The sequence below is a fragment of the Periophthalmus magnuspinnatus genome, chromosome 10, assembly GCF_009829125.3.
Source record: "Periophthalmus magnuspinnatus isolate fPerMag1 chromosome 10, fPerMag1.2.pri, whole genome shotgun sequence".
Lineage (NCBI taxonomy): Eukaryota > Metazoa > Chordata > Actinopteri > Gobiiformes > Gobiidae > Periophthalmus > Periophthalmus magnuspinnatus.
The window spans coordinates 104,922-132,555 of record NC_047135.1 but is presented as its reverse complement, the minus strand read 5'-3'; the positions used below and the strand labels follow the sequence as shown (position 1 = coordinate 132,555).

General features: G+C 46.1%; 3 protein-coding genes across 3 annotated transcripts; 2 read left to right on the top strand and 1 right to left on the bottom strand.

Moving 5' to 3' along the window:
* The first annotated feature begins 376 nt into the window (after nucleotides 1–376).
* Nucleotides 377–6,978, top strand: zgc:77375 (uncharacterized protein LOC402927 homolog). The gene is made up of 9 exons (XM_055225032.1): nucleotides 377–433; nucleotides 1,602–1,793; nucleotides 1,936–2,048; nucleotides 2,172–2,262; nucleotides 2,416–2,446; nucleotides 5,756–5,933; nucleotides 6,063–6,257; nucleotides 6,559–6,751; nucleotides 6,826–6,978. Exons 1-9 carry the CDS (start codon nucleotides 377–379, stop codon nucleotides 6,976–6,978), a joined length of 1,203 nt encoding a protein of 400 aa, XP_055081007.1.
* A 583-nt stretch (nucleotides 6,979–7,561) lies between these two features.
* Nucleotides 7,562–20,212, top strand: pcif1 (phosphorylated CTD interacting factor 1). The gene is made up of 16 exons (XM_033974404.2): nucleotides 7,562–7,684; nucleotides 9,313–9,431; nucleotides 10,296–10,420; nucleotides 11,373–11,474; nucleotides 11,932–12,074; nucleotides 12,442–12,596; nucleotides 12,840–12,987; nucleotides 13,513–13,596; nucleotides 14,638–14,737; nucleotides 15,996–16,170; nucleotides 16,354–16,508; nucleotides 16,661–16,747; nucleotides 17,234–17,418; nucleotides 17,574–17,667; nucleotides 17,751–17,926; nucleotides 19,038–20,212. The coding sequence occupies exons 1-16, from the start codon at nucleotides 7,599–7,601 to the stop codon at nucleotides 19,315–19,317; spliced, it is 2,214 nt and encodes a 737-aa protein (XP_033830295.1). The 5' UTR covers nucleotides 7,562–7,598; the 3' UTR covers nucleotides 19,318–20,212.
* Nucleotides 20,213–21,399: 1,187 nt separating this feature from the next.
* On the bottom strand, nucleotides 21,400–27,402 carry ube2c (ubiquitin-conjugating enzyme E2C). The gene is made up of 7 exons (XM_033974481.2): nucleotides 27,230–27,402; nucleotides 24,753–24,855; nucleotides 24,631–24,658; nucleotides 23,121–23,207; nucleotides 22,720–22,924; nucleotides 21,691–21,750; nucleotides 21,400–21,525 (listed from the first exon to the last, which is right to left on the bottom strand). The coding sequence occupies exons 2-7, from the start codon at nucleotides 24,851–24,853 to the stop codon at nucleotides 21,488–21,490; spliced, it is 519 nt and encodes a 172-aa protein (XP_033830372.1). The 5' UTR covers nucleotides 24,854–24,855; nucleotides 27,230–27,402; the 3' UTR covers nucleotides 21,400–21,487.
* Nucleotides 27,403–27,634: the final 232 nt, after the last annotated feature.

The following is a 27,634-nucleotide window of genomic DNA, read 5'->3' as shown; positions in this document are numbered from 1 at the left end:
GTCCTGGTTTAGTCCTGGTTTAGTCCTGATTTAGCCCTGCTTCAGTCCTGGTTTAGTCCTGGTTTAGTCCTGGTTTAGTCCTGGTTTAGTCCTGGTTTAGTTCTGATTTAGCCCTGCTTCAGTCCTGGTTTAGTCCTGGTTTAGTCCTGGTTTAGTCCTGATTTAGGCCTGCTTCAGTCCTGGTTTAGTCCTGGTTTAGTCCTGGTTTAGTCCTGGTTTAGTCCTGATTTAGTCCTGGTTTAGTCCTGTTTTAGTCCTGATTTAGCCCTGCTTCAGTCCTGGTTTAGTCCTGGTTTAGTCCTGATTTAGCCCTGCTTCAGTCCTGGTTTAGTCCTGGTTTAGTCCTAATTTAGTCCTGGTTCAGTCCTAGTTCAGCATGTGGTCCAGAGCTGGTCGTCAGTTCTTCAGACACCTGTCATGTGGAGCTCCTCAGGTTTGATTTCATTATATATGATATTTTTATAATATTTATTTATATATATATTTTTATATATTCACATGTTTATATTTGGCTGGCTTTGATCAGACCAAATGTATCACAGAATTTCATGGTTTTCTTTGTTGTATTTGAACATTTATGGCATTGGGGTTGGGGTAGGTGTTGGGGTTAGAGTCTTGTGTGAAATGTCATGAAAAGCACTACACAAGTGTTATGTATTATTATGTATTATTTTGTCTCAGGTTTGACAATGATTGTAAATAAATAATCATTTGGATTTATGCAGTGCCTTTTAAGAAATTCAAAGCACTTTACAGTGTATTATTAATTTACTCCACACTCAGTGGGGGAAAGCTACTATTGCAGCTGCCATGGGGCAGACTGGTGGATGTGAGGCTGCCAACCTGCGCCATCGACGCCTCCGACCACCACCAACACTCACTCACACACCACATTCACATTGGGCAATGTGGGTGAAGGTTCTTGCCCATAGACTGTATAAAGAAGTGTGACATAACCCACAGCATTTGACCAGTGAAACGAAGCTCATCGATGGAGTTACAGGGGCCAATTTGGGCAATTTGGGGCTACATATTTGGAATTCCGAAAAGTATCATAGCAACTAAAGAGCCAATCAGGAGGAAGTTTGCTGAAGGTAACGGGCCTTCCCACTCGCACCTGGTTTAGCAGGGAGCGGGCGCTTGGTGTCAACCAAACCTGTTGCCAACACAGTTTTACACAGAAAATGAATTGGAGCCAGAGTCAGTGGAGCTGGCAGGCCATGATCACTTCCTGTTTGGAACACATTGGCTAGCAGGTTAGCTATGTCCATTTATATATACAGTCTATGCCTAAGAGCACAATGGCAGATTTCACCACTGCTACTGCACTGTAGCACCTGATTTTCCCAGTGGTCTCCCATCCAGGCCAGCCTGATGAGATGTGACAGGATCAGGCTTTGACAAATCAGTATTAATCCTGGTTCAGGGTTTACGCCTAGTTTAGACCTGATTTAGACCTGTCTCTGGTTTAGTCTTATTATGGTCCTGGTTTAGTCCTGGTTCAGACCTTGTTTAGATCTGTTTCTGGTTTAGACCTGGTTCAAATCTGGTTTAGATCTAGTTTAATCCTGGTTTAGAACTAATTTAGATCCTGGTCCTAGGCTGGTCTTCTTCTGGACGTGGACGGGGTATTGGTTCGTGGTCGGTCTGTGGTTCCCGCTGCACGCCGTGCCTTTAAGAAGCTCCAGCGCCCGAACAAGGACTTCATATTTCCTGTCGTGTTTGTGACCAATGCAGGAAGTTGTCATCGTGAGCAGAGAGCCAATCAGCTGTCAGATCTGCTGCACGTTCAGGTAAGAGCCAATCAGCTGTCAGACCTGCTGCACATCCAGGTGAGAGCCAATCAGCTGTCAGACCTGAGCAGGTGATGAAGAAGTGACCATCTCCTCCCTCCGATTGGCTGTCTGACCCTCTCTGCTCTCTGATTGGCTGCAGGTGCACCCAGAGCAGGTGGTCTTGTCGTACAGTCCCCTGACGATGATGAAGAGTCTTCATCACAGAGTGGTGCTGGTGTCAGGCCAGGGACCAATCAGAGAAATCGCCCACAGGTACCCTTCAAAATAAAACACTATAAAACTACTATGTCCTTCAAAATCAAACAGACTTAGTCCCAGTGTGGTCCTGGTTTAGTCCTGGTTCTTAGACCTGGTTCTTACTCTGTGTTTTTAAAGGTTAGGTTTTGATCAAATCGTGACGATTGACGACGTGAGGAAACACTGCCCCCTGCTGGATGCCGTGGACCATGACCCCCGACCTGCCCAGGTACTTTCACAATAAAAGACTTTACGCAGATACTTTCACATTAAAAGGCTTTGCCCAGGTACTTTCACAATAAAACACTTAAACAGGTACTTTCATATTAAAAGACTTTAACAGGTACTTCACAATGTGACCTCTGACCTCTGTGTGTTTCAGTCTGCACTCCAGACACTGCCGAGGATCCAGGGTGAGTCCTGGTCGAGCTCCAGACAGTATGAGTTTACGCACACATACAATGTGCATATATTACACATATATTACTCATAAATTACACATATATTACACATAAATGACACATATATTACACATAAATGACACATATATTACACATAAATGACACATATATTACACATAAATGACACATATATTACACATATATTACTCATAAATTACACATATATTACACATAAATGACACATATATTACACATAAATGACACATATATTACACATAAATGACACATATATTGCTCATAAATGACACATATATTACACATATATTACACATAAATGACACATATATTACACATAAATGACACATATATTACACATAAATGACACATATATTACACATATATTACTCATAAATTACACATATAATACACATATATTACACATAAATGACACATATATTACACATAAATGACACATATATTACACATAAATGACACATATATTACACATAAATGACACATATATTACACATATATTACTCATAAATTACACATATATTACACATAAATGACACATATATTACACATATATTACTCATAAATTACACATATATTGCTCATAAATGACACATATATTACACATAAATGACACATATATTACACATAAATGACACATATATTACACATAAATGACACATATATTACACATATATTGCACATAGTGTTTCATCTGCAGGGGAATCACACTCCTCAGCCAGGGTAAGGTCTATTCACGGGACTGGAGAGGAGAATCCGTCCGATAGTCGAACCTCACATCCAGGAGGAGAAGTGTGCTTTTCGTCCCAGTCGTGGAACACTGGACCAGCTCTATACTTTCCATAGGGTCCTCGAGGCTCATGGGAGTTTGTCACAGTCCACATGTGTTTTGTGGATGTGGAGAAGGCATTTGGCTGTGTCCGGGAGCAGGAGCTGTGTTCATTGCCGGCAGTAAGTCAGACCTGTTCCCGGTGCATGTTGGACTCCACCAGGAGTCACCAGTTCTGCTCATTATCCTTATGGACAGAATTTCTACGTGCAGCCAGGGGCTGGAGGGGGTCCGGTTTGGGAACAACAGGATCTCATCTCTGCTGTTTGCAGATGATATTGTCCTGATGGCTTCATCAAGCCAGGACCTGCAGCACTGGGGAGGTTTGCAGCCGAGTGTGAAGTGGCTGGGATGAGAATCAGCTCCTCCAAATCCGAGGCCATGGTTCACGACCGGAAAAAGGTGGCGCCCTTTCAGGTGGGTGGGGAGTCTCTGCCTCAAGTGGAGGAGTGGAAGAGCTCCTGGTCTTGTTGCTTTGGACCCCCACTTTAACCACGTTGTCAAAAATTTGGGGGTGAAATTGGAGAGCGGTCAAAAATTTGATAAACAAATAGTTTCTGTGGTCAGAGCAAGCTTCTTTCAGCTTTCAGGTTAAACCCTTCCTGAGCCGTGGTGACCTAGAGAAAGCTATCCATGCCTTTGTTAGTTCCCGCATAGACAACTGTAATGCTCTCTGCATGGGGATTAATCAAACTGGTCTTCACCGTTTGCAGCTCGTGCAAAATGCTGCAGCTCGCCTGCTCACTAAGAGTCACATGACCACATCACCCCTGTCCTGTCCTTGCACTGGCTCCCTGGTGAGTTCAGAATTCATTTTAAAATTGTGATGTTTGTTTTTAATGCAGTCAGTGGTCTTGCACCTTATCTGTGTGACATTTTGACCCCTCACCAACCCAGCAGAGCTCTAAGATCTGCTGGGCAACATCTGCTGGAGGTCCCCCGGTCCCGGGGCAAACAGTGGGGTGATCGTTCTTTTGCAGTGGCCGGTCCAAAACTCTGGAACTCTTTGCCCATTGAGTTACGTTCGATCACTGACCTGCCTTTGTTCAAAGCCAAACTTAAAACCTATTTGTTTAGAATTGCTTTTAATCACTTAGTGGCCCTGTGACACTTTCTTTATTTGAATGGTGTAATGTGCTTTGTTGACCTATTTGTATGATGTTTATTGTTTTTAATCTTGTTTTTAATGTTGTACAGCACTTTGGTCAGCTTTGGTTGTTGGAAGGTGCTATAGAAATAAAGTTTGATTGATTGATTGATTGAGGAGTTCAAGTATCTCGGGGTCTTGTTCACGAGTGAGGGAAGGATGGAGTGTGAGATTGACAGTTGGATTGGTGCAGCGTCTGCAGTGATGCGGTCGCTGTATCGCTCCTCTCTCTATCGGTCTGAAAGCAAAGCTCTCGATTTACCGTCAATCTGCATTCTACCCTCACCTATGGTCATGAGCTCTGGGTAATGACCGAAATGATCGCGCATACAAGCGGCTGAAATGAGTTTCCTCCGCGGGGTGACTGGGCGCACCCAAGGAGGAGCAGTCACATGGAAGGAGCTCGATGTAGAGCCACTGCTCTTCCATGTCGAGAGGAGCAGCTGAGGTGGCTCGGGCATCTGCTCAGGATGCCTCCTGGACGCCTCCTTGGGGAGGTGTTCAGGGCATGTCCCAATGGGAGGAGGCCCCAGGGAAGACCCAGGACACGCTGGAGGGACTATGTCTCTCTGGACTGGGAACGCCTTGGGGTCCCGCCGGAGGAGCTGGAGGAGGTGTATGTGGAGAGGGAGTCCCTGCTGAAACTGTTCCCTCTGAGATCCGGCCCCGGATAAAACAGAAGATAATGGATGGATGGATATTACGCATATATTACACATAAATGACACATATATTACACGTCCGTGATACACATATGACACACATGACACATATTACACACATATGACACATATGACATGTATATGACACATCTATTATATACAGGTGTGTGTGGAGTATGAGAGCATCCATAGGTTTCAGAATGACCAAAGGATCATTTCCATAGCAATGAACACTTTAAAACTAAATATTATATAAAGTATAAAAAGTCTTCAAAAGGTTTACATATATATATGTGCACTTCAGAAGTGAAGAAATGTCTTGGACGAGCTGCCAAACGTCTTCACTCCTACAACTGTTTGTCCAGTGACAAATTTAACTTTGGCTTTTATGATTAAAACACATTTAAACATTTTAAACAAATCTAAACAAATTTAAATATTTTAAACAAATTTAAACATATTTAAACATTTTAAACACATTATATTTCCACTTTGAAGGCATCCTGCTCATGTTGTGAGAGGGGACGTTATATTTACATGTAATTACATTTATAATATTTACATATTTATTATATTTAAATATGTAAACATATTGTCCTTTATTACTAAAGACATCCTTCTGTTCGGTTATGTTTTTATTATATTTAAAGGAATCCTTCTGTTTGGGGAGCCCACCCACTGGGAAAGTCACTTACAGATCATGATCGATGTCATTCTGACCAATGGGAACCCAGGCTCTGCCCACCTGCCCCCAGGCTCCACCCCACAGCTGCCAATAATCATTTGTAACCCTGACCTCCTATGGAAAAGCCACGCCCCCAGCCCCAGGTACTACTACTACTACTACTACTACTACTACTACTACTCCTAGTACTCTAACTCTACTACAACTACTACTACCACTACTACTATAGTTCTACTACTACTACTATAAAATCTTCATGTATATTTGTGCAGGTTCGGTCATGGCGTATTCGTGCTCTGTTTGGAGGCGGTCTTTAAGAAACTGTCGGGGGTGGAGCTTCAAATTGAGGCGCTGCTAGGGAAACCAAGCGTTTTGACCTATCGCTACGCAGAACACCTGCTGACATCACAGATGACATCATCAGACTCTAGGGCTGCCTCCAGACTCAGGACAATCTACGCCATTGGGTCAGATGACCTCCCATAATCCCTCAGTGTGTCAGATGCCCTCCCATCATTCCTCAGTGTATCAGATGCCCTCCCATAATCCCTCAGTGTATCAGATGTCCTCCCATAATCCCTCAGTGTGTCAGATGCCCTCCCATAATCCCTCAGTGTGTCAGATGACCTCCCATCATCCCTCAGTGTGTCAGATGCCCTCCCATCATCCCTCAGTGTGTCAGATGCCCTCCCATCATCCCTCAGTGAGTCAGATGCCCTCTCTGTGTGTCAAATGTCCTCCCATCCTCACACTTTTTTTCTTTTTCAGGGACAATCCCCTGACGGACGTGTATGGCGCTAATCTTTACGACCGCTTCCTCAAACATAATGCTGTTACAGCGGCGACAGCGCCACGCAGGGTCTCCATGGCAACGGGTAAGGCAGTCTCCATCACAATGGGAGGAGTCCCTGAAGAGGAGGAGGGGTTGGTGTCGGGCGCAGAGGAGTGTCGCTCTGTCCTGGTGAGTTTAAAAGTGTGAGCTAAAGTCTCTACAGGTGTAAAGGTGATTTTACCATAACCCAGTGTGTGTGCCAGGTGTGCACAGGTGTGTTCGATCCGGCCTCCCCACCATCCTCAGACCAGTGGGCGGGGTTGGAGGCGGAACTGCTGCAGCCGCGACACACCGTGGAGGATGTGGAAGAGGCGGTGGAGTTGATCCTGCAGAGGGAAGGACTCCTGTATAATTAGGCATTGAAATAAATATAATATCAATTATATATATACAGAACTAAACTCCTATAATGTGTTGCAGAAGTAAACAGTACAGGTAATATATTAAACATCTTTACAAACCAAAACTCCTAACATGCTATGGATATTTCTACAGAACGAAACTCTAATACACGACAGAAGGTACAGGTGGCACTGCAGCAAAGGAGCTGAACCTGCAAAAGATAACAAACTGCCATGTGCACTACACTAACAAGTTTACTTCAAATATAAATAAAGCCTATTGTTTTTCTGTTTAATCAAACACAAGTTTTAGGAGTTATGTTTTTCTTTACTCTCAAAGTAAATAAAAATATTAAATACTATTTGTTTGTGTTGTTATGATGGAAAACATAAATGGTTAAACCTGAGGCGCTGGTGTGAAAATGGGGCCTGCACTAAAGTCATGACATGAGTAATAACACAGGGTTTTGTGTTCACTCCACACTGGAGTGAGTTTATTCAGTTTGTTTCACATTTAAACTCCAGAAACTTCCAAATTAACCAAACTCTGCCAGCTCCAAGATGGCGGCAGCTGTGCGGCGGAAGCGGGTCCAGGGTCGCGCCTGCGCAGTGCGGCTCCTCGGGTCCCTGTAAAGATGTCTGAGGCGGCGGGGAGGGAGCGGAGCCGAGGACCCGACACAGACGGACAGGACCCGCAGCGCTCCGCTTTGACCCGCTCCAGGTGAGTCCAGAACCCCCACCGAACCCCCGGGACGGTCCCGGGGAGTGGCGGAAGGTCCGTGGCCGCGGACGGAACGGTCTAAACGCGCGGAGAGCGGCTCGGTTCGGAAATAAACGCACTAAACCGCAGCATGGATCGCAGCGCTGTGGCAGGGGCGGGTCCGCCATCTTAAGAGCGGAGCGCCGCCTAAACAACAGTGGCTGTTCGGCTCAGGAGGCCGCCTCTGCGGGAGGAGAGCTCCGGGACAGGCAGCGGGGGGCGCCCGGAGCCCTCTCCCCGCAACAGGAGCACGGCGAGCCGCCGTGAGGCCGCGCCAAGCTCGGTTTGAGAGCTCGGGGCTCAGAGCCGTGTCGCCGCAGCCTTTTGTTTCCTCCCCCCACTTTCCCGCCTCCTCCTCCGTGTTTGTGAGCGCGGGCCTCACGGCGCATGCGTGTAACCATGGCGCTGTTCACAGAAACAGTGGCGCGTTTATGGCGCTTTTCTGTGTGAAGTCTCAGTTTAATTCGTCAAAACCACCAACAGCACGTAACAATGTCCGTAACAATGTCCGTATGAATGATTTATGACCACAGTCCGCCATCTTCTGTGCGGATCCCCGCGCTCTCGGGCCCCGCGCTCCCGGGTCCCGCGCTCCTCCGCAGCGGCTGAATGCAGGAGCAGCCGTGTTTACGTCACCGCGTCTGTGGCTCTGCAGCCGTGTTTACGTCACCGCGTCCATCACCGCGTCTGTGGCTTTGCTGATCAGGGAGACCCCCCCTCCTCAGGGACCAGGACCCCGCTCCTCGGGGACAGAGACCTCCCTCCTCGGGGACCAGAACCCCGCTCCTCGGAGACAGAGACCCCGCTCCTCGGGGACAGAGACCCCGCTCCTCAGTGATCCAAATGCTCTCCAGAGCCTCTGAGCCCGGGTGGAGAGGCTTTACTTGCGGACAGAGGGTTTCATTATTCTGTTATGACTCATTAAAGCTCTGTGGGAAAGTGAAAGTGTCCTGTATAAACTGCCCAGTTTATACAGGACACTTATAAGAGGAGCAGGGTCTGTTCAGCTCTGACTAATGTGCCTTTCATAACTATATAAATATATTGTTGTTCATTTATAACTAATGCTTTGGAAAAATCTTCCCAGAGTTTTTGTACCTGCAGTTACTTCCCACATGATGGCGCTGTGTCGTGGGCGGTAGTAGCTCAGTTGGTAGAGCGTTTGTCCACTGATCCGAAGGTTGGCGGTTCTCGACATAAAACATCATAGGTTGGCGGTGTGATTCTAGCTCACACAGATGATTCTGTCGTTGTGTCCTTGGGCAAGACACTTAACCCACCTTGTCCTCAGTATCTGCGTACACTGGTGTATGAATGTGTGTGTGAATGGGTGAGTGGTTCCTTGTTGTAAAGCACTTTGAGTCCCTTGAAGGTAGAAAAGCGCTATAGAAAAATGTGACCATTTTACCATGTGTTTTCACCTCAACATCCTATAAAATACAACTCACTGTGGCAGAGTGGTTTGCCTGTCCTCCTCTCACTGAGGAGGTTGAGGGCTAGATTCCTGATCTCTCTGGAGTGTACATGTCCTTGCTGTGTGACCGTGGCAGAGTGGTTATCTTGTACATAATGTTTAAATGTGTTTTTAGCGTGGATGTGTCCAAGATGGCGTCTGATCAGACTTCAGTGAAGGGAGACCCTGCCCCTGCTTCATCGCAAGCCCCGCCCCTGTCTCCAAACACACCCACAAAGCCACCTGAGCTGCCAGGTAAGGCCTCACCTGCTATCCGCTCTTGTCTGCTCATCTGCTCCTGTCTGCTCCTCCTCTGGCCCTGCCCCTCCTCCTCTGGCCCTGCCCCTCCTCCGGCTCTGCTCCTCTCCTCCTCTGGCCATGCCCCTCCTCTGGCCATGCCTCTCCTCTGGCCCTGCCCTTCCTCTGGCCATGCCCCTCCTCGGGCTCTGCTCCTCGGGCTCTGCTCCCCTCTCTGTTCCTCCTCTGTCCCTACTCCTCCACTCCTCTGCTCCCCTCCTCCTCTGGCTCTGCTCCTCCTCTGGCTCTGTTCCTCAGGCTCTGCTCCTCGGGCTCTGCTCCCCTCTCTGTTCCTCCTCTGCCCCTGCTCCTCTCCTCCTCTGGCCCTGCCCCTCCTCTGGCCCTGCCCCTCCTCTGGCCCTGCCTCTCCTCTGGCCATGCCCCTCCTCGGGCTCTGCTCCTCGGGCTCTGCTCCTCGGGCTCTGCTCCTCGGGCTCTGCTCCTCGGGCTCTGCTCCTCGGGCTCTGCTCCCCTCTCTGTTCCTCCTCTGTCCCTACTCCTCCACTCCGTTCCTCCTCTGCTCCCCTCCTCCTCTGGCTCTGCTCCTCCTCTGGCTCTGTTCCTCAGGCTCTGCTCCTCGGGCTCTGCTCCCCTCTCTGTTCCTCCTCTGCCCCTGCTCCTCTCCTCCTCTGGCCCTGCTCCTCTCCTCCTCTGGCCCTGCTCCTCTCCTCCTATGGCCCTGCTCCTCCGCTCCTCTCCTCTGGCCCTACCCCTCTGCTCCTTTGGTTCTGCTCCTCTGGCTCTGCTCCTTTCCTTCTCTGGCCCTGCTCCTCCTCTGGTTCTCCTCGTTGCAGTCTAATCTCTGGGCTCTGTGTGTTTCAGATGAGCTGGTGCAGGCGGGTTGGTCCAAATGCTGGAGTCGCAGAGAGAATCGTCCATATTATTTTAACAGATTCACTAATCAGAGTCTGTGGGAGGTGCCAGTCCTGGGACAGCATGACGTCATCGTAAGTCTCATCTTTGTTATTGTTTCATATTCAGAAATATGAAGTGCATAAATCACTCTTGTAACTAGGCCTGTCAAAAGTGTTGAAAATCAGATGGTAATTGCAGGGCTCCAGACGGTTTGAGTTTGGTGACTGGTGCGACTGTTTATTTAAGCCATCGTAATATGTTGTCCATAAGTTGCTTCAACAATAAGGGCTGAATATATAACTTACTTTTACTTAGATGTACAATCTGTTTGTTTTCATTAATAAGTATGTATGGTGGATTAAACTAAATTAAATTTGAAGAATTATAAATTGTATTTATTCAAAGTTGTTAATTTGAAATAACATTCTGTTTCTACTTAAAGAAAAGGTAAATTCCTAATGAGTTGAAGCCTATAAGTTTAATTCATAAAAAGCTTTTAAATAAAGATAGGTTTAGTCTAGTCAGAGTGAGACGCAGTCAGACGCACTCAGGGAACAGTTTTAGTCACAAAATTATTGGCACATGTGGCTCAAAATGGCCACACCGTGGAGCCGTGAATTGATATTAAAACTCGTATTGAAACTGGACTCATTTGAGCAGGTATGGATACTAAAGAAGTCCCATTCACAGGACAGAAATGACCCTTTTCTCAATATGTTTATAATAATGTTGAGCTGTATCTCTCACAAGTTTAAGACACATGGACTGTTATACAGCCATGGACCACTATGAACCTACTGGACCAAACCAGGACCAAACCAGGACCAGAACCTACTGGACACTGACGGATTACACAGATATAAGAGACATGATAATAGAACACAAAGTACAACATTTAATGTGGAAAATCATATTCAGTTGTTTACAGAAGTAGTGTTCATTGTGTTATTGGAATCGGTATTGTTGCCCTGTTAACGATATGTAATAGTTTGTTTGTGACCTGTTGATAGTCTTTTAGAGGACCTTTTGTGTCTTCTGTCTCAGTCTGACCCATTGGGCTTAAACGCTGCTCCGGCCGAAGGAGGAGACGCCAACGGGAGAAAGAGGAGGATGTCTGAGGAGCAGAGCAGCAATAAGCGCCCCAAGGTCCTGCTTATGTTACTTATACCTCCTTTGTGTATCCTCTGTCTCACTAACCCTAACCTACCACCTCCTCTCTCCTATCACTCCTCTCTCTGTCACTAACCTTAACCTACCACTTCCTCTTTCCCATCTCACTCTTTTTTGTTACTAACTTGATCCTACCACTTCCTCTCTCACTCTTTCTCTGTCAGTAACCTTAACCTACCACCTATGTTCCACTTGTTTATCTCACCTACACCTCCTCTCACTCCTCTCTGTCCTGTCATCTCTCTTTTCTCTCCTTTCTTCTCCCTCCTCTCTCTCCTGTCCTCTCCTCTCTTTCATCGTTCTTCTCTCCTCTCACTCCTCTCTCCTCATCCTCTTTGTTCTTTCTCTTTTTCTGTATCTCTCCCCCTCTACATCTGCATTTGCTGTATGTTAAATCACTGGTCTGAGTGTAGTTGTATGGTGTGTCCTGCAGGTGGAACCGAGCACGCCCATCTCCCCCTCCACCCCTGGAGTCAAACCCTGGAGCACAGAAGAAAAACAGCCAACCGCCACACCTGCCCCTCCCACGCCCACCACACCCGCACCAACCACGCCTGCACCCTACAGACCCGCTGTGTGAGTGCAGCAAGAGAAGGCATCTGAGACAATCTGACATACGGGGAGGGCATCTGACACAGGGGCACGGGCGTGTGGGGCAGGGCATCTGACACAGGGGCACGGGCGTGTGGGGCAGGGCATCTGACACAGGGGCACGGGCGTGTGGGGCAGGGCATCTGACACAGGGGCACGGGCGTGTGGGGCAGGGTATTTGACTCAGTTGCTCCTTGTATTTCACAGTATATACTGGGACCTTAATGTTCAGACTTGTAATCAAAGACGCAGCGATCAAAGAGAGGCCTCCAGTTCATACTCCGGGAGGGTACACAGGGTTACAGGAGCATGGTAGGGCATCTGACTCAGTTGTTTTTGTGCTCTTTGGCAGTATATACTGGGACCTGGATGTTCAGACCAACGCAGTGATCAGGGAGAGACCTCCTGTTCCTCTGCTTCCTCCTCATCCAGAGATCGAACTGCAGAGGGCACAACTGGTCACCAAACTGAGACAGCACTACCACGAACTGTGTCTGCAGAGAGAGGGTACAAGTACTAAAGTTCTAGTACTGCAAATACTACTAAAATACTACTACAATACTATTACTACAGTTCTACTACTTATACTACTGCTACTGTTACCACTTGACCAAACTGAGACATTATCACCAGCTCTGCAGTGGGATGATGCAAGTACAAAATTATTGCAAATACTATTACTACAAATACTGTTTCTTCTACTGCTTTGCCTGTACTGCCCTGACCTGTGCATGTCACCCTTGTGCTCAGGTATAGACCCTCCTCGTGAGTCGTTTAATCGCTGGCTCCTGGAGAGAAAAGTCATTGACAAAGGTCTAGACCCTCTGCTCCCGAGCGACTGTGACCCGGTGATCTCCCCGAGCATGTTCAGAGAGGTTATGAACGATATCCCAATAAGGTAACAGTACCAAAACACCCACCAAAACACCCACCAAAACTCCCACCAGAACACCCACCAAAACTCCCACCAGAACACCCATCAAAACACCCATCAAAACATCAACAAGACTCCCACCAAAACACCGCCACTGTGACCCGGTGATCTCCCCGATCATGTTCAGAGAGATTATGAATGATATCCCAATAAGGTAACACTACCAAAACTTCCAGAAAAAAACAAAAATATATACGTGTTGTTGGCATTTGTGCACTAATTGCTCGTTAATGAAAGTCTATGTAACGGTTGTACATGTGGTCGAGCCTTAACTCTCCCACTGAAAATGCTTTTGAGCCAAAGTATGGACCGGCACCAGGCTTCAGAACACAGTCCTGTTGAAACACTTGAGTGTCTGTAGGCGTAGATCTGGAGATGAGTCCAGCTCCTCTTGACCGAGATCCTAACCAGATCAGAGGAGGACCCACAAAGGGCCTGGTCTCCTCCCCGGGCATTCGAAAGGTTTAAACTTAACTTTTGTATTTACAGATTGTCTCGAATCAAATACAAAGAAGAGGCTCGAAAACTTCTGTTCAAATACGCCGAGGCTGCCAAGAAGATGATCGACTCCAGGTATCAACCAATTTACAGGCTTCTGTAACCACAAACTCCGCCCACTATACACCAATCACACACTCCCCACACCCCACCCATGAGCTGCAAGCACCACCCACCACACACGACACAAGATGATCAACTCCAATACCAGCCAATCACAGGCCCCTGTCACTGCAAACCCCACCCACTGCACACACCAATAGCACTCTGTGTTTTAGGAGCGCCAGCCCCGAGAGCATGGAGGTGTTTAACCCTGTGTGCATATGTTCTGTGCTTAACCCTGTGTGCATATGTTCTGTGTTTAACCCTGTGTGCATATGTTCTGTGCTTAACCCTGTGTTTGTGTTTGTTTTCACACGTCAGTGGCTCTGTGGAGCGCCCTCCAGTCGCTCTAGATTTACTTCTGTTTCCTTTATTTTTCGGTCTCCGTCAGGTGATCAGAGAACTTGTCTCCATAAGAATGAGCTTCAGGAAACCAAGCACTGTGAACACGCGCGCACCCACACACACACACACACACACACACCCCCCACACACACACGCACACACCCACACACCCACACACGCACACACACACCCACTTCTCCTGTACACAGATGTCTTTCACCTGTGGCTAAATACTTGTGCTGACAGACGGAGGCAGATGCAGGCTCGCAGACGCAGGCTCGCGCACGCAGACGCAGGCTCGCGCACGCAGACGCAGGCTCGCGCACGCAGACGCAGGCTCGCAGACGCAGGCTCGCGCACGCAGGCTCGCGCACGCAGACGCAGGCTCACGCAGGCTCACCTGCACAGAGGCAGGAGGAGACTGTTGCTGACATTAAATTGATCCAAATGTCCCTGTCAAACGAATGTGTCAAACTGAGAGCGCAGCGCCCGGGTGGAGCCGCTGCAGAGTGTGGGTGGAGCCCAAAGCAAAATCTCATAAAGAATTTTTTTTTTATGTCGACCTGAGTCAGTGTGAAAATGACAGTGTGTGTGTGTTTGTATTTTTTTATGGGGTGTGTGTGTACGTGTGTTTTTGGTGTGTTAACTCTGGCATATTCTGTGTTTCAGGAACGCCAGCCCTGAGAGCAGGAAAGTGGTGAAGTGGAACGCCGAGGACACCATGAACTGGCTCCGACGAGACCACTCTGCCTCCAAAGAGGACTACATGGTACTACACCGTACTATAATACTGCAGTACTATTGTAGTACTACATGGTACTACACCGTACTATAATACTGCAGTACTATTGTAGTACTACATGGTACTACACCGTACTATAATACTGCAGTACTATTGTAGTACTACATGGTACTACACCGTACTATAATACTGCAGTACTATTGTAGTACTACATGGTACTACACCGTACTATAATACTGCAGTACTATTGTAGTACTACATGGTACTACACCGTACTATAATACTGCAGTACTATTGTAGTACTACATGGTACTACACCGTACTATAATACTGCAGTACTATTGTAGTACTACATGGTACTACACCGCAGTACTATAATACTGCAGTACTATTGTAGTACTACATGGTACTACACCGCAGTACTATAATACTGCAGTACTATTGTAGTACTACATGGTACTACACCGCAGTACTATAATACTGCAGTACTATTGTAGTACTACATGGTACTACACCGCAGTACTATAATACTGCAGCACTATTGTAGTACTACATGGTACTACACCGCAGTACTATAATACTGCAGCACTATTGTAATACTACATAGTACTACACCAGTTTACTATAACACTGCAGTACTATTGTAATACTACATAGTACTACACCAGTTTACTATAACACTGCAGTACTATTGTACTGCCCTGCTCTACTATTCCCACATAGTACTAGTGGCATCTACTCTGGTCTTGGTGTCACCTGGAGCATCCTGCAGTAGTAGTACTTGTGCCTGTATCTGTTACTATAGTACTGTCACATTGCAGTAGTAGTTTTTGTACTTGTGTGTTACTGTAGTATTATGTTCTTTAGTAGTATTATGGTATTCAGTCCTCTCCTAAAGAGAGGTGTATACTGCAGTTATTGCTGTAGTTGTAGTACTACACAGGTGCCCACATCTCAGAACATATTAGAAGCTGATCAGACTGATCAGTGCAGGGGCTTTACTCTCGGCTTTGACAGAGTCGTGTGTGTTAAGGTTTGAAACGCAGTCATTTCAGGTCTGTGTCTCACTGTGATGTTATAGTCGTACAAATACTTTAATTTGCTGTTAAAAGTTCTGCTTATGATCAATTGGGCCGGTTTAGCCAGAGGCCTGAGGGCCAATAAAAACTGGTCTGAGGGCTGCATTTGACACCTAGGCCATAGTTTGGACACCCCTGTAGTACTAGTACTGCAGCATGATAATAGTTCTAGTACTGCAGTATAACAGTAGTACTTGTGGTCCTAGGATCGTCTTGAGCACCTGCGTCTTCAGTGTGGGCCTCACGTTGCTGCTGTGGCCAAAGACTCGGTTGAGGGCATTTGTTCAAAGATTTATCAGCTCTCTGCAGACTACAGCCGCCGCCTCCGCCAGACACACCTGAGTCTGCTCCAGAGCCCGCCCCCAGAGCCCGCCCCCTCAGGTAAGACACACGCCTTACGCACCTGAGTCTGCGACAGAGCCCACCCCCACACGTCTCGTGTGTAGAACGTCTCTTATGAGCGTGACGTCCTTAACGTTAAGAGCTGTGACGGTGCCGGAGCGTATCGGGCTGTTATGAAACCATGTACCCTCTCTGTATATGATGGTGTTTGTTATATTCCAGACCCCAGTGCCCGCCTGGTGTACTGTTACCCGCTCCGCCTCTCCACGCCCACTCCAGCTCTGCCCAGAGTGGAGCTGCACTTTGAGAACGATGTGGCCTGTCTGCGCTTCAAAGGAGAGATGGTCAAAGTGAACCGCGGCCACTTCAGCAAACTGGTGAGTTTAGACCCGACCCGGGGCTTTGGACCCGGGGCTTTGGACCCGGGGCTTTGGACCCGGGGCTTTTTGGACCCGGGGCTTTTTGGACCCGGGGCTTTTTGGACCCGGGGCTTTGGACTCGGTCTGACCTTGTGTGTTTTATGTCGTAGGAGCTGTTGTATCGTTACAGTTGCATCGATGATCCTCGATTTGAAAAGTTCCTCTCCAGAGTCTGGTGTTTGCTCAAGAGATACCAGGTATTTAACCCCCAACACACCCCCAACACACCCCCAACACCCCCCCAACACACCCCCAACACCCTCAACACACCCTCAACACACCCTCAACACACCCTCAACACACCCTCAACACACCCCCAACACACCCCCAACACCCCCTCAACACACCCCCAACACACCCTCAACACACCCCCAACACCACCAACACACCCTCCCTCATCTCCCTCATCTCCCTCACCTCCCTCATCTCCCTCATCTCCCTCATCTCCCTCATCTCCCTCATCTCCCTCATCTCCCTCATCTCCCTCATCTCCCTCATCTCCCTCATCTCCCTCATCTCCCTCATCTCCCTCATCTCCCTCATCTCCCTCATCTCCCTCATCTCCCTCATCTCCCTCATCTCCCTCATCTCCCTCATCTCCCTCATCTCCCTCATCTCCCTCATTTCCCTCATTTCCCTCATCTCCCTCATCTCTCTCATCTCTCTCATCTCCCTCTCTGTAGGTGATGTTTGGCGCAGGCTGTAACGAGGGCACAGGTCTACAGGGTGCCCTCCCGGTGCCAGTCTTCGAGGTGCTACAGAAACAGTTTGGCGTTTCATTTGAATGTTTCGCGTCACCACTAAACTCATACTTCAAACAGTTCTGCTCTGCCTTCCCCGACACTGACGGCTTCTTCGGTTCCAGAGGGTGAGTCCTGGTTTGGCCCTGGTTTGGCCCTGGTTTGGCCCTGGTTTGGCCCTGGTTTGGCCCTGGTTTGGCCCTGGTTTGGCCCTGGTTTGGCCCTGGTTTGGCCCTGGTTTGGCCCTGGTTTAGTCCTGGTTTAACCTGGTTTCATGTCACAGGCCATTCCTGTCCTTCTCTCCGGTCAGTGGATCATTTGAAGCAAATCCTCCATTTTGTGAAGAGTTGATGGACGCCATGGTCACACATTTTGAGGTATGAGTCTTGGTCTAGTCCTGGTCTAGTCCTGGTTCATTTCAGGTCTAGTCCTGGTTCAGTCCTGGTTCTTGTCTCTGTAGGACCTCCTTTCGTCCTCCTCTGAGCCTCTCTCGTTTGTGGTGTTTGTTCCGGACTGGAGAGACCCGGAGACTCCTGCTCTGACCCGGATGGAGTCCAGCCGCTTCCTCAGAGAGCAGCTCCATGTGGCGGCTTACGAGCACGAATACCGCTCGGGGTCACAACACGTCTGCAAGAGGTAACAACATGCTAACCACACGCTTACATGCTACACACACGTACAAGTACTGCTCTCGCACGGCTGACACACGGCTCCACACCCGAATACCAACACGTCTGAGTGCAGCCTCTTTTAAGCTGCCATTTTGGTCCTGTTTTAGCCCTGGTTCTGGTCCCATGTGTCTCTCTTCAGAGAGATGTCCTACTGTGCCATGTTTTATCCTGTTTCAGTCCTGCTTTAGTCCCTCTTTAGTCCCTCTTTAGTCCCTCTTTAGTCCCGCTTTAGTCCCTCTTTAGTCCCGCTTTAGTCCCGCTTTAGTCCCTCTTTAGTCCCGCTTTAGTCCCGCTTTAGTCCCGCTTTAGTCCCGCTTTAGTCCCGCTTTAGTCCCGCTTTAGTTCTAATTCAGTGGTTCTTAACCTGGGTTCGATCGAACCCTAGGGGTTCGGTGAGTCAGTCTCAGGGGTTCAGCGGAGATCAAGACCCAATATGATTCGTGGACTGTGAGCGTCTCCAGACGCTGGCCGTGTCCCAATTCAACAAATGCACCCTTCAATATGCCTATCAAAGTGCCTGCCCGACTTAATTTAATGGCACAATGGCGTATTTAAGGGCATTTAAGGGCACTTGAATTGAGACATGGCATGAGACACGGCCAGAGTGATGCCCCGGCATTGACTGAGAGGATCCCGGCGACAGCTGTGCTCTGATTGGACATCTTTGAGGGCCCACGGAAGCACATTACTGAAATTAGGTGATGGGTGTGTGTTAAAATGTTAAAAATAATAAATTGCATAAATACAATAAGTTCATTATTGGAATACATAAAGTTAGAAATTAAAATAATTTCAGTGTGGTAGTATTAAAAAAGGTCATGTCTTTGTAAAAAGGTGTGTGTGTAATTTGTTGTGAGTTCACGCATTGTATTGGTTTTATTCTTTGAACACAGTGATGTTAATCCACGGTTCATTTTGTGCACCTGTAAAACAAACATGTGTCTTGAGTTTGAAAAAAATCATATTTTATTTTTCAATAAATAAGGGTTCGGTGAATGTGCATATGAAAGTGGTGAGGTTCAGTGCCTCCAACAAGGGTAAGAACCACTGTTGTAATTGTTTCTTGTTCTCTTTAGGGAGGAGATGTCTTACCGCGCAGTCCATGGCACGGCCGTCTTGTTCCTTCAGAACGACGCAGGTTTTGCAAAGTGGACTCCGACGCCGGAGCGAGTGTCTGAACTCTGCGCTGCCTTTAAACCCCCTAGAACAAACTCCTCCTCTTCCTCCTCAGGCCCCACCCCACAGGGAACAGACCCAACCCCCAAGACCGTGCCCGACAACCATGAGAACAGTCACCACGACGACAACAACAACAGCAGCAGCTCCAGCCCCAGCGACAAGACGACCGCCGTCTGAGCTGCATAATTCGTGTCACCAGCAGCAGCTGTAGCAGAGAACTGGCCCTGCCGGATCCGTGCCACCAAGGCTTATGGGGTCTCACTGGGGTCCTGGTTTAGTCCGGGTTTAGACCCAGTCCGGATCTAAACGAGGACACGCCCAGTGCCACCGGGAGCTACTGATTGGCTGATTCTAAGGCAGCTTTCGATTGGATGAAAGTGAGACTCAAAATGTCCGCCTGAATCCAAACGCTTTTGTTTGAAATCTTTGTCCTGTTTTTACTGATGCGATAAAATATTCATTATAATTTTTTAAAGCATAAATATGAACTTGTTTTAGTGAAATCTGAACATAATAAGTCTCGACTTGTGAATGTGGATAATAAATTAATATAAAATATAATGTAGCTTTTCACGTTAGAGTCACAGAATTATAACTTTTGTTTAAAAAAATAAAAATAAAATAAAAAAACAGCAGCAAAACTCCAGCCAACTTTTCCAGAACCCAGAGCCTCCGGTTTGATCCGGCCAAAACTTCACAAAAGTGTAAGTGAAAATTAAACCTGTCGTCTCCTGTCTCCTGCGCTCTGATTGGCTGTGGCCCTGTCTCCTGTACTTTGATTGGTTGTTCTGGGTGGATTGTAAATATGTACAGAGATGGTTTTGTTTTTACTTTTGAACTTTTTGGGACTAAACCAAAGTGAAGCGTCGTCACACTTATTTGTAATGTTTTTTATGGTTTCTGGATTTTGTGCATGTTTTTGTTTTAAAATCATTTATTCCTTATTCATTTTGTGGAGTGTTTCCCACCTTTTCTGCCCCCCATCAAAGTGAAAGTTATATTTATTACATCCATGTATTTCAGACTAAAAAAAACAAATGTACGTCAGATTTATTAAAATGTTTCCTCAAAATTTTGTCTTTTACAAAGTTTGTCTCAAAAGTAAAATACCTTCTGTCTCTAGGTTTAACTATTTTAACACATTTAATTTCAGACACTTTTACAGCAGCTGCTGTTTTAAAGACACGTTCAGGAGCTTTGATGCACAGATGACTTGGAGCCATTTAGACATTTACTACACACATCATTTTAAATTCAGGAAATCCTCAGGACTAACCATGACTAAACCCTAAACCAAACGCAGACTGACCTGAAACCAACAACAGGTTTCACATCTGCCCTCTACTGGTGACAAAACAAACTTAGTGGCTTTTTTGGTCAGTTTGGTCTAAGAATGTTTAATGTGGGAATGACAAAACTGCAACAAAAGGTGTTTTGAAAATGCTACATGCCAAAAACATGTTTAATGAGATTCACTTCCGTATTTGACACTCTCCGTACTAAGTCACTGCCCCTTCAGAGTGAAACTACTGCACATCACATCAGGTTGGTCATGTTGCTGTGTAGTTTTTGTTTTTGTGTATTAAGAATTGTCGGGCGGGAGCGCGGGTGATGTAGGCTTGTGGGCGGAGTCTCCTACAGCTAACTGTTAAGAGAGTTTGAATAGTGCCCAGGAGAGTTAAAATACTCAGTCATGCATGGATGACATCTGAGACCTCTACAGTCATGTTTTGATGAGGGAACATTAAAACATGGGAGAAAGAACAGAATTTAGCAGAATACTGCCTCTTTAAGAACTTAGTTTTTAATGGGACAGTGCAGTTTCAGGCTGTATTTTTCTCCCATAGGAACATAAGGACCACCCCAAAGGAGCACCTATGCCAAACTCGGTTTGACAAAAAGTACAGAGCGATCGGTTACCATTTAACTCCAAACCTGATTTATGAGATTAAACTCCAAAAAAAATGAAACGAAATTAAAATTTTAAAGCCAATATTCAGTAAGATTTAGTTCTCAAATGCAAAAATGTAATTTTTATATGAAAATTATGTAATACACATCTTGGAGTGAACCACAGGTCTGTGACCTCTGCAGATTTGAACCAAAAACTTCTACAAAAGTATTTAAGCCCATCCCACTAGACCCATTTTAATGAAACTAGACCAGTGACTACTGAATGAGCTCTTCTATAACTGCAGCGACAGATGAACCAGGCTATGTTCCACAGTGTTTCTTTATGGTCAGTAAAAACAGCACACATGTGACTAAGAGCTTTATTAAGAAGAAAGTGACAGACAAAAGCAAACATTCAAATATTTTACAGAAACACTAATTTAAAAAAGGAAGATCACTTCTGGAATGTAGCGCGCAGGTGGGCCTTGAACGCTGCAGAGACAAAAACATGAATCAAACCAAAACCTCTCCCTTTGCTCCAGACTCACATGAGTCACAACTGGGTCTGAAGGACTAAACCCCAATAAACTTTAGGACAGGACAGGGTAAGTAGAGGGTAAACCAGGTCTACCCCAGCAGACTGGGGCAGTGACTCACCCTCCTGATTGTCCCAGAGTTCAGCAGCCGTCGTGTTCAGAGGAGACTCATTATTTGGCTCTAAAAACAGAAAAACACAACGTTCAAGTCAAGAAGTACTGGTGCAGTATGGTCACCTCACAACAGGACAGGCACTTGTAGAACTTTTAGTACTTGTAGTAGTGATAGCATTAAATCAGACTCTGGATAGACACTTTTCATATAGCACTTTTCCACCTTTAAGGCACTCAGAGCACTTTGCATACACTTGGGTACGAGTGTGTGAACAGGTGAGTGGTTCCTTGATGCAGACACTGGGGGTTAGAGGCTCAAATGTCTCGCCCAAGAACAAGACGATAGCATTCATCTGTGGGAGATGGAGTCACACCAACAACCTGCGTGTGAGTGGATCTGACTGCTCTACCAACGTTTATGTTGAGAACGGGATTCGAACCGCCAACCTTCAGATCAGTGGCCATGATGTCATCTTCAACATATATCCATCACGTTCTATGGTCTGTAGTAACTGACTCCCAAACACACATTTTCATATATTCACTATGTATTGTTTTTCTTAAACTGTGTTTAGACAGAGTTCACTCAGAATGTTCTTGTGTGAACTCTGTTTGGGTTCATACATGATCCTAAACAAAGTATTTAGTCTTTACTACTCATGTGAATAACACTGTGCCCCGTGGCTGAGCCCAGGAGACACGGAATACGAGGTACACCAGTGTGTGAGAAGGTGTCGGGTTTGCGGGGCCATTTCAAAATCCCATCTGCTTTTTTACTCTGATGGTCTCTGGAAAACAGGCCAGTTATTTTCCAGGATGTGTGGGAACCCTGTCGAAGCAGTAGCACCTCCAGGCACACTCTGGATGGACGGCAGTACAGACCTCACATCATGCAGTGGTAGTAGTACCTCCTTGTAGACTCTGGACGGACAGCAGTATAGACCTCACATCATGCAGTGGGAGTATTTGAACTAGTTGCAGTAGTTCTGTATTTGCAGTAGTAGTTGCAGTATTAATATATTTGGAGTAGTAGTACCTCCTAGTAGACTCTGGATGGACAGCAGTATAGACCTCACGTCGTACAGGGCAGACCACTTTTCCTTGAGAATGTCAAGGCAGATCAAACCCTGATCGTCCACATTCGGGTGAAAACATGGAGTCACAAACTTTACTCTCGGAGCGTGATACGGGTATCCGGGTGGGAACTCAAGAGACAGGCGGTATCGAAGGCCCTCGTACACCTGCAGAGAAAGAGACGGGTGAGCCACAGCTGCCCTGGGTAGACTGTCAGATATCGGACCTCTGACCACATCACTCACACTCCTCATACACAGGAAAGACAGGTGAAGTTTTCCCAAGCACACAACAGCAGTATGCACAGGTCTGAGTGGAGCTAGACCTGTCTGCCAGAACACGTTAGAGGTCAGATGTACGTACCGTGCCCTGAGCTCCGTCGATTGTTCCAACCCATTTGAACAGGTTTTCAGACTCTGGGAACGCACTGATGCCTTTGTCTCCACTCATCTGAGAAACAAATAATAATCAGAAATAAAATAAAACCAAAACCTTAAACTGAACAAAACTTGCGCCCTCTCAGAATTTGTCAAATTGGCCACAAAGCTCTGAACTCCTTAAGCCAAAACCAGATGTGCATCACCATCTGCCACGGAATGTCTGAATCGCCTGCTGAGTTAGGAAAAGGAACCTACATGATTCTTTAGCAAAGTAACCTCGGGAGATTCCTAACCAGTGCTAAGGAGCTATGAGGCATCCCATAATGCAGTGCCCTTTCCCCTGAAGGTTTCTGAACATGGCCAATCTCTGCACCAAGAGTTTGTCATGCAATAAAAGTTTTATTATCTCTCAGACATGACACATGAAGTTGGGCTTGTCCAGATGGGTGTTTTGTAAGAATGAAAATGAAGCTTTAGGCTCATCTCAGCTTCATCTGTAGAAACATAACGACACAAGGGAAGAGCTGCGCACATTGTTTACGTTTATATAAATTAGCCATGTGGGTTTAAGTTTTGCTTCTATAAACTCGCTGATGGAGCTCCAGCAGACGGGCTAGAGTTTGGTGGAGTATTTGTGGGACAGAGGAGAGGCTGCAGCTGATGGTCTGGAGTCTGGAGAATATTTGCTCTGTTCTTGCACATATGGACATGTTAAAGGATGTGAGAGTTTGAACTTGAAAACATGCCTCCAAGTTCACTATTGATGTATTAGAATGTGTCTGTCTAAGGTGTGAACCTGTGGAAGTGTTTCCCATTAACCCTGAGAGAATGTCCCACGTACAGTTCTTTAAAAGCTCAAATGAAAAACTAGTTATGGTCAAATCAAACATGCATCATCTACAGTGGAAATATGATTTTAACTTTTCTATAGAGACACATTTCCATGTTTGGGCAAAATATGAAGGGGGTGGGTATAAAATACTGCCTGAAAACATGGGGACTGTACAATCAGAGTAATGTGAAATTAATGGAACTGTGCAATTTTTATTTTGACCCCAACCCTTGGGATAATGGATGGAAATGATCCATTAGCTATAATCCAGTGTGTTTACATTCATGTTGAATCATGTCTATTCACTAACATGCATTGTACCAATCAAATAAATAAATATTTTCATTCAAAATCACACTACAATAAGCCCTCCTTATTCTCTCCTACTGTTCTGTTTTGAGAGAGTTGTAGTTTTTTCTTAAACAGCTGTAGGGCCATGTGACTGCTTCGTTGTTCCCACTGCTGGTTAGGACGATCGGATTCTCCAGAGGCAGCTGAAGCTCCTCCTACCTGAGTAAGACTCGTATGGTTGACCCCCTGATGTACCTCCAAAAGATAAAGGAGTTAGTGGCTAGGACCTTGGAGCTATGATCTGAACAACTCTGAAAGAATCTAAACTAAAATCTAACTAAACGTGAAGTATAAAAACTAAAAGACTGACCATCAGTGTCATGAGCTCCTGCTGCAGCCTGAAAAACAAACCAGAGTTACAAAACTAGACCACTCCAGTACTGTCTCACTATAAACCATAACTGCAGCCATTCTCCTCCTCTCCACACTTACCGTTTAGTGACAGACCCCTTGGTGGCGCTGTTCCCACTCTCGTTTCCTTTCAGAGCGGCGTTTGATGCGGCAGCGGCGGGATCCATGTTCTGAGACGCCATTTCTGAAACAAACAGATATTTAATAAAAACAACGTTATTCTACCAGGAGAGACTGAGTTATCAGAGTGTAGTGAAAAAAAGAGAAAAACGAGAACAAACTTAGGACTAAAGAGAACTCAAATAAGCACCAGGGACACGTGCTTTAAACAGAACTTAAACCAGTGGAACTTCATCTCTAGATCAGACACTGATTTACTTCCAAACTGGAAACAGGCAGGTAACATGTACAGGTGAAACCAGAAGTTTACAAACACCATATAAAAAGACACATGCACCTTTTTTCTCATTGACGTGAAACTTTAGGTTCAGATTCCTTGAACGCGTTACAACATGTGGAGAAAGCCTCTCTCGGCTTGGGGATATCCAAAATGGGCCTTCAATAGATCTAAGAGAGTTATAAAACAGGACAACAGGGAATCAGAACCTAGAAGAAAAGGTGTAACTATTCCTTACACAGTGGGTATGTCAGAAAAGCTTCAGAGAATTTTCACACAGTTTGAAATTCCGGTCTATTTCAAACCTACAAACATTTAAAACAGAAACTGGTTCACCCAAAGGACAAAAGCCCGAGACACCAACAAAGTAATGTAGTCTACTCCATTCAGTGTAGTGAAGAGTACAGTGAGTGTTACACTGAAGAAACTAAACAGACACTCCATAAGAGAATGTACCAACACCGAGAGAAAGCAGCTCAGGACCACAGTCTGCTGTACATCTCCATCTCAAACAAACTAACCACTCATTTGAAGAGAGTGAGGTTCAGATCTGAGCCAGAGAATATAAATGTTTTGAGAGGGGAGTTAAAGAAGATATTTTTGTTAAGAAAGAAAATCCTTCCTTAAACAGGAATGGGGGCCCAAGACATCTCTACCCCCCCATCAATAACGCCATCCTCAGACCCAAAGCAAACAAAGAGAACAATACGGCAAGCCAGGATACTAATAGGTGCGAAAGCAGCCATTAGGAGCTGAATGAATATGCCAAGTATGACTCAGGCACAGTTCACAGTTTGTAGCTTAATAGACCTAGCCTACATACAGAAACTGTAAATAAAAGCCGTTTACAGTTTCAGTGTCATTAGCTCCTCCTTCAGACGGATATAAGGCAGTGTCCAGCAGCAAACTGACCAGAACTGAAGAAGCTGCTTGGATGAGCAGCGAAACGTCTTCACTCCTACAACTTTTTGTCCAGTGACAGATTTTAATTTTGACTTTTACTCTGGATCAGACCCGGACAACTGAGGGATTACAGACTTCACAAAAATGGAATAAACTTCAAGAAAAAACAAAACTGGATACTTTGGTGACAAATGTAATTTAATAATCTGGTAACAAACTTTTATGGACACACCTGGACCTGTTTTTAATCTTTTTTATGGACTTCTAGGACATTGTGCAGTTTTTTCTTCACATTAAAGTATGATGCTGTTGGCAGCTGATTAGCCAGATATTGGCCTCCGCCTTAGATTTGAGGCCCATCGTGATACAAATATTGGTCCGATGTATCTGCCACTCAATATATTGATCTATCCATCCATCTAGTACCTGTTTCAGTCTGTGCTTTTCACCAGAACACCCAGTTGAGACCTGGTTTCATCTGGGTTTAGCCCCATATGTCCAACTGTAGTCCTGTTTCAGAGCAAAGTTTAACCTCGTTTAGACAATGACCCAGGTTCTTTTGTGAAGAGTGTAATTAGGCCTGTAAATTAGGCCTGTCACAATAACAGTTTGAAGCACGATACATTGCTACAGAGATGTACAATCTAAAACGATAATATTGACACAAATTTTTGCCACTGTCAGAATAAAAATAAAGTAGGATAATCGCAGTAAACATGTTTGAAACAGGCAGGCTCATTAAAGGCCCGAGCTGAACAGAATGAAGCAATAATTAGTCACAAAAGTCACTTATTCAGCAGTTTACAGCTCAAATTTTATTACAACTGAAATAACAAAAATCTCAGAACTTTTGCACTTTGACATTGTTCACACTATAAATATTGAGCCTCCAAAAATATTGTTCCAGCTTTGATATATTGAACGATACTCTGGGCCTGTGTGTGCCTCTGTGTGCGCCTCTGTGTGCGCCTCTGTGTGCGCCTCTGTGTGCGCCTCTGTGTGCGCCTCTGTGTGCGCCTCTGTGTGCGCCTCTGTGTGCGCCTCTGTGTGCGCCTCTGTGTGCGCCTCTGTGTGCGCCTCTGTGTGCGCCTCTGTGTGCGCCTCTGTGTGTGTCTCTTTCCCTCTCTGTGTGTGTGTCTCTGTTTGTCCTTTGTCTCCGTGTGTCTGTTTGTTCCAGGCCCGTGTCTCTGTTTGTCCCAGACCTGTGTCGCCTCTGTCCCGGCCGCTGTGCCATCCTGGAGCCCAGCGCAGCGCTCACCTGTCCTCGGTCTGTCCTCGGTCTGTCCTCGGTCTGTCCGCAGTGTGTCCCCAGTCTCTTCCCGGCCTGTTCTCGCTCTTTTCGGTGTTTATTTCAGGATTTCTCGGTCTTTTCGGTGTTTTTGGGGCGGTGCTACTGCTGCTGCTGGTCGTTCAGTTAAATCAGGAACCGCCGGGACTCTGTTTAAACCGACACTTCCGCCTACATCAGCCAATCACAGCTTGTCCCTTGACGTCATCCGCTCAGGGACCAATCACAACCCACAGTTCAAAAACAGACGGAACAGCTCAAATCCCAGTTTTATTTTCAATTATTTATTTGTAAATGTGACTGTGGCCGTTTAGTTTAATATTTATTACATTTTATTTTATTTTATTGTTGGTATTATTTAAAACGCTAATTCTC

What these genes read in the sequence shown, in the direction of transcription:
- zgc:77375 (XM_055225032.1), top strand. Translation starts at nt 377, where the DNA reads ATGTGGTCCAGAGCTGGTCGTCAGTTCTTCAGACACCTGTCATGTGGA. An exon ending in CAGATCTGCTGCACGTTCAG is followed by an intron (nt 1,794 to 1,935) that starts GTAAGAGCCAAT and finishes GATTGGCTGCAG; the next exon opens with GTGCACCCAGAGCAGGTGGT. An exon ending in AGGACAATCTACGCCATTGG is followed by an intron (nt 6,258 to 6,558) that starts GTCAGATGACCT and finishes TTTCTTTTTCAG; the next exon opens with GGACAATCCCCTGACGGACG.
- pcif1 (XM_033974404.2), top strand. Translation starts at nt 7,599, where the DNA reads ATGTCTGAGGCGGCGGGGAGGGAGCGGAGCCGAGGACCCGACACAGAC. An exon ending in AAAGCCACCTGAGCTGCCAG is followed by an intron (nt 9,432 to 10,295) that starts GTAAGGCCTCAC and finishes TGTGTGTTTCAG; the next exon opens with ATGAGCTGGTGCAGGCGGGT. An exon ending in GCACCCTACAGACCCGCTGT is followed by an intron (nt 12,075 to 12,441) that starts GTGAGTGCAGCA and finishes GCTCTTTGGCAG; the next exon opens with TATATACTGGGACCTGGATG.
- ube2c (XM_033974481.2), bottom strand. Translation starts at nt 24,853, where the DNA reads ATGGCGTCTCAGAACATGGATCCCGCCGCTGCCGCATCAAACGCCGCT. An exon ending in AAGGGGTCTGTCACTAAACG is followed by an intron (nt 24,659 to 24,752) that starts GTAAGTGTGGAG and finishes TTTGTTTTTCAG; the next exon opens with GCTGCAGCAGGAGCTCATGA. An exon ending in ACTCTGGGACAATCAGGAGG is followed by an intron (nt 21,526 to 21,690) that starts GTGAGTCACTGC and finishes TTGTCTCTGCAG; the next exon opens with CGTTCAAGGCCCACCTGCGC.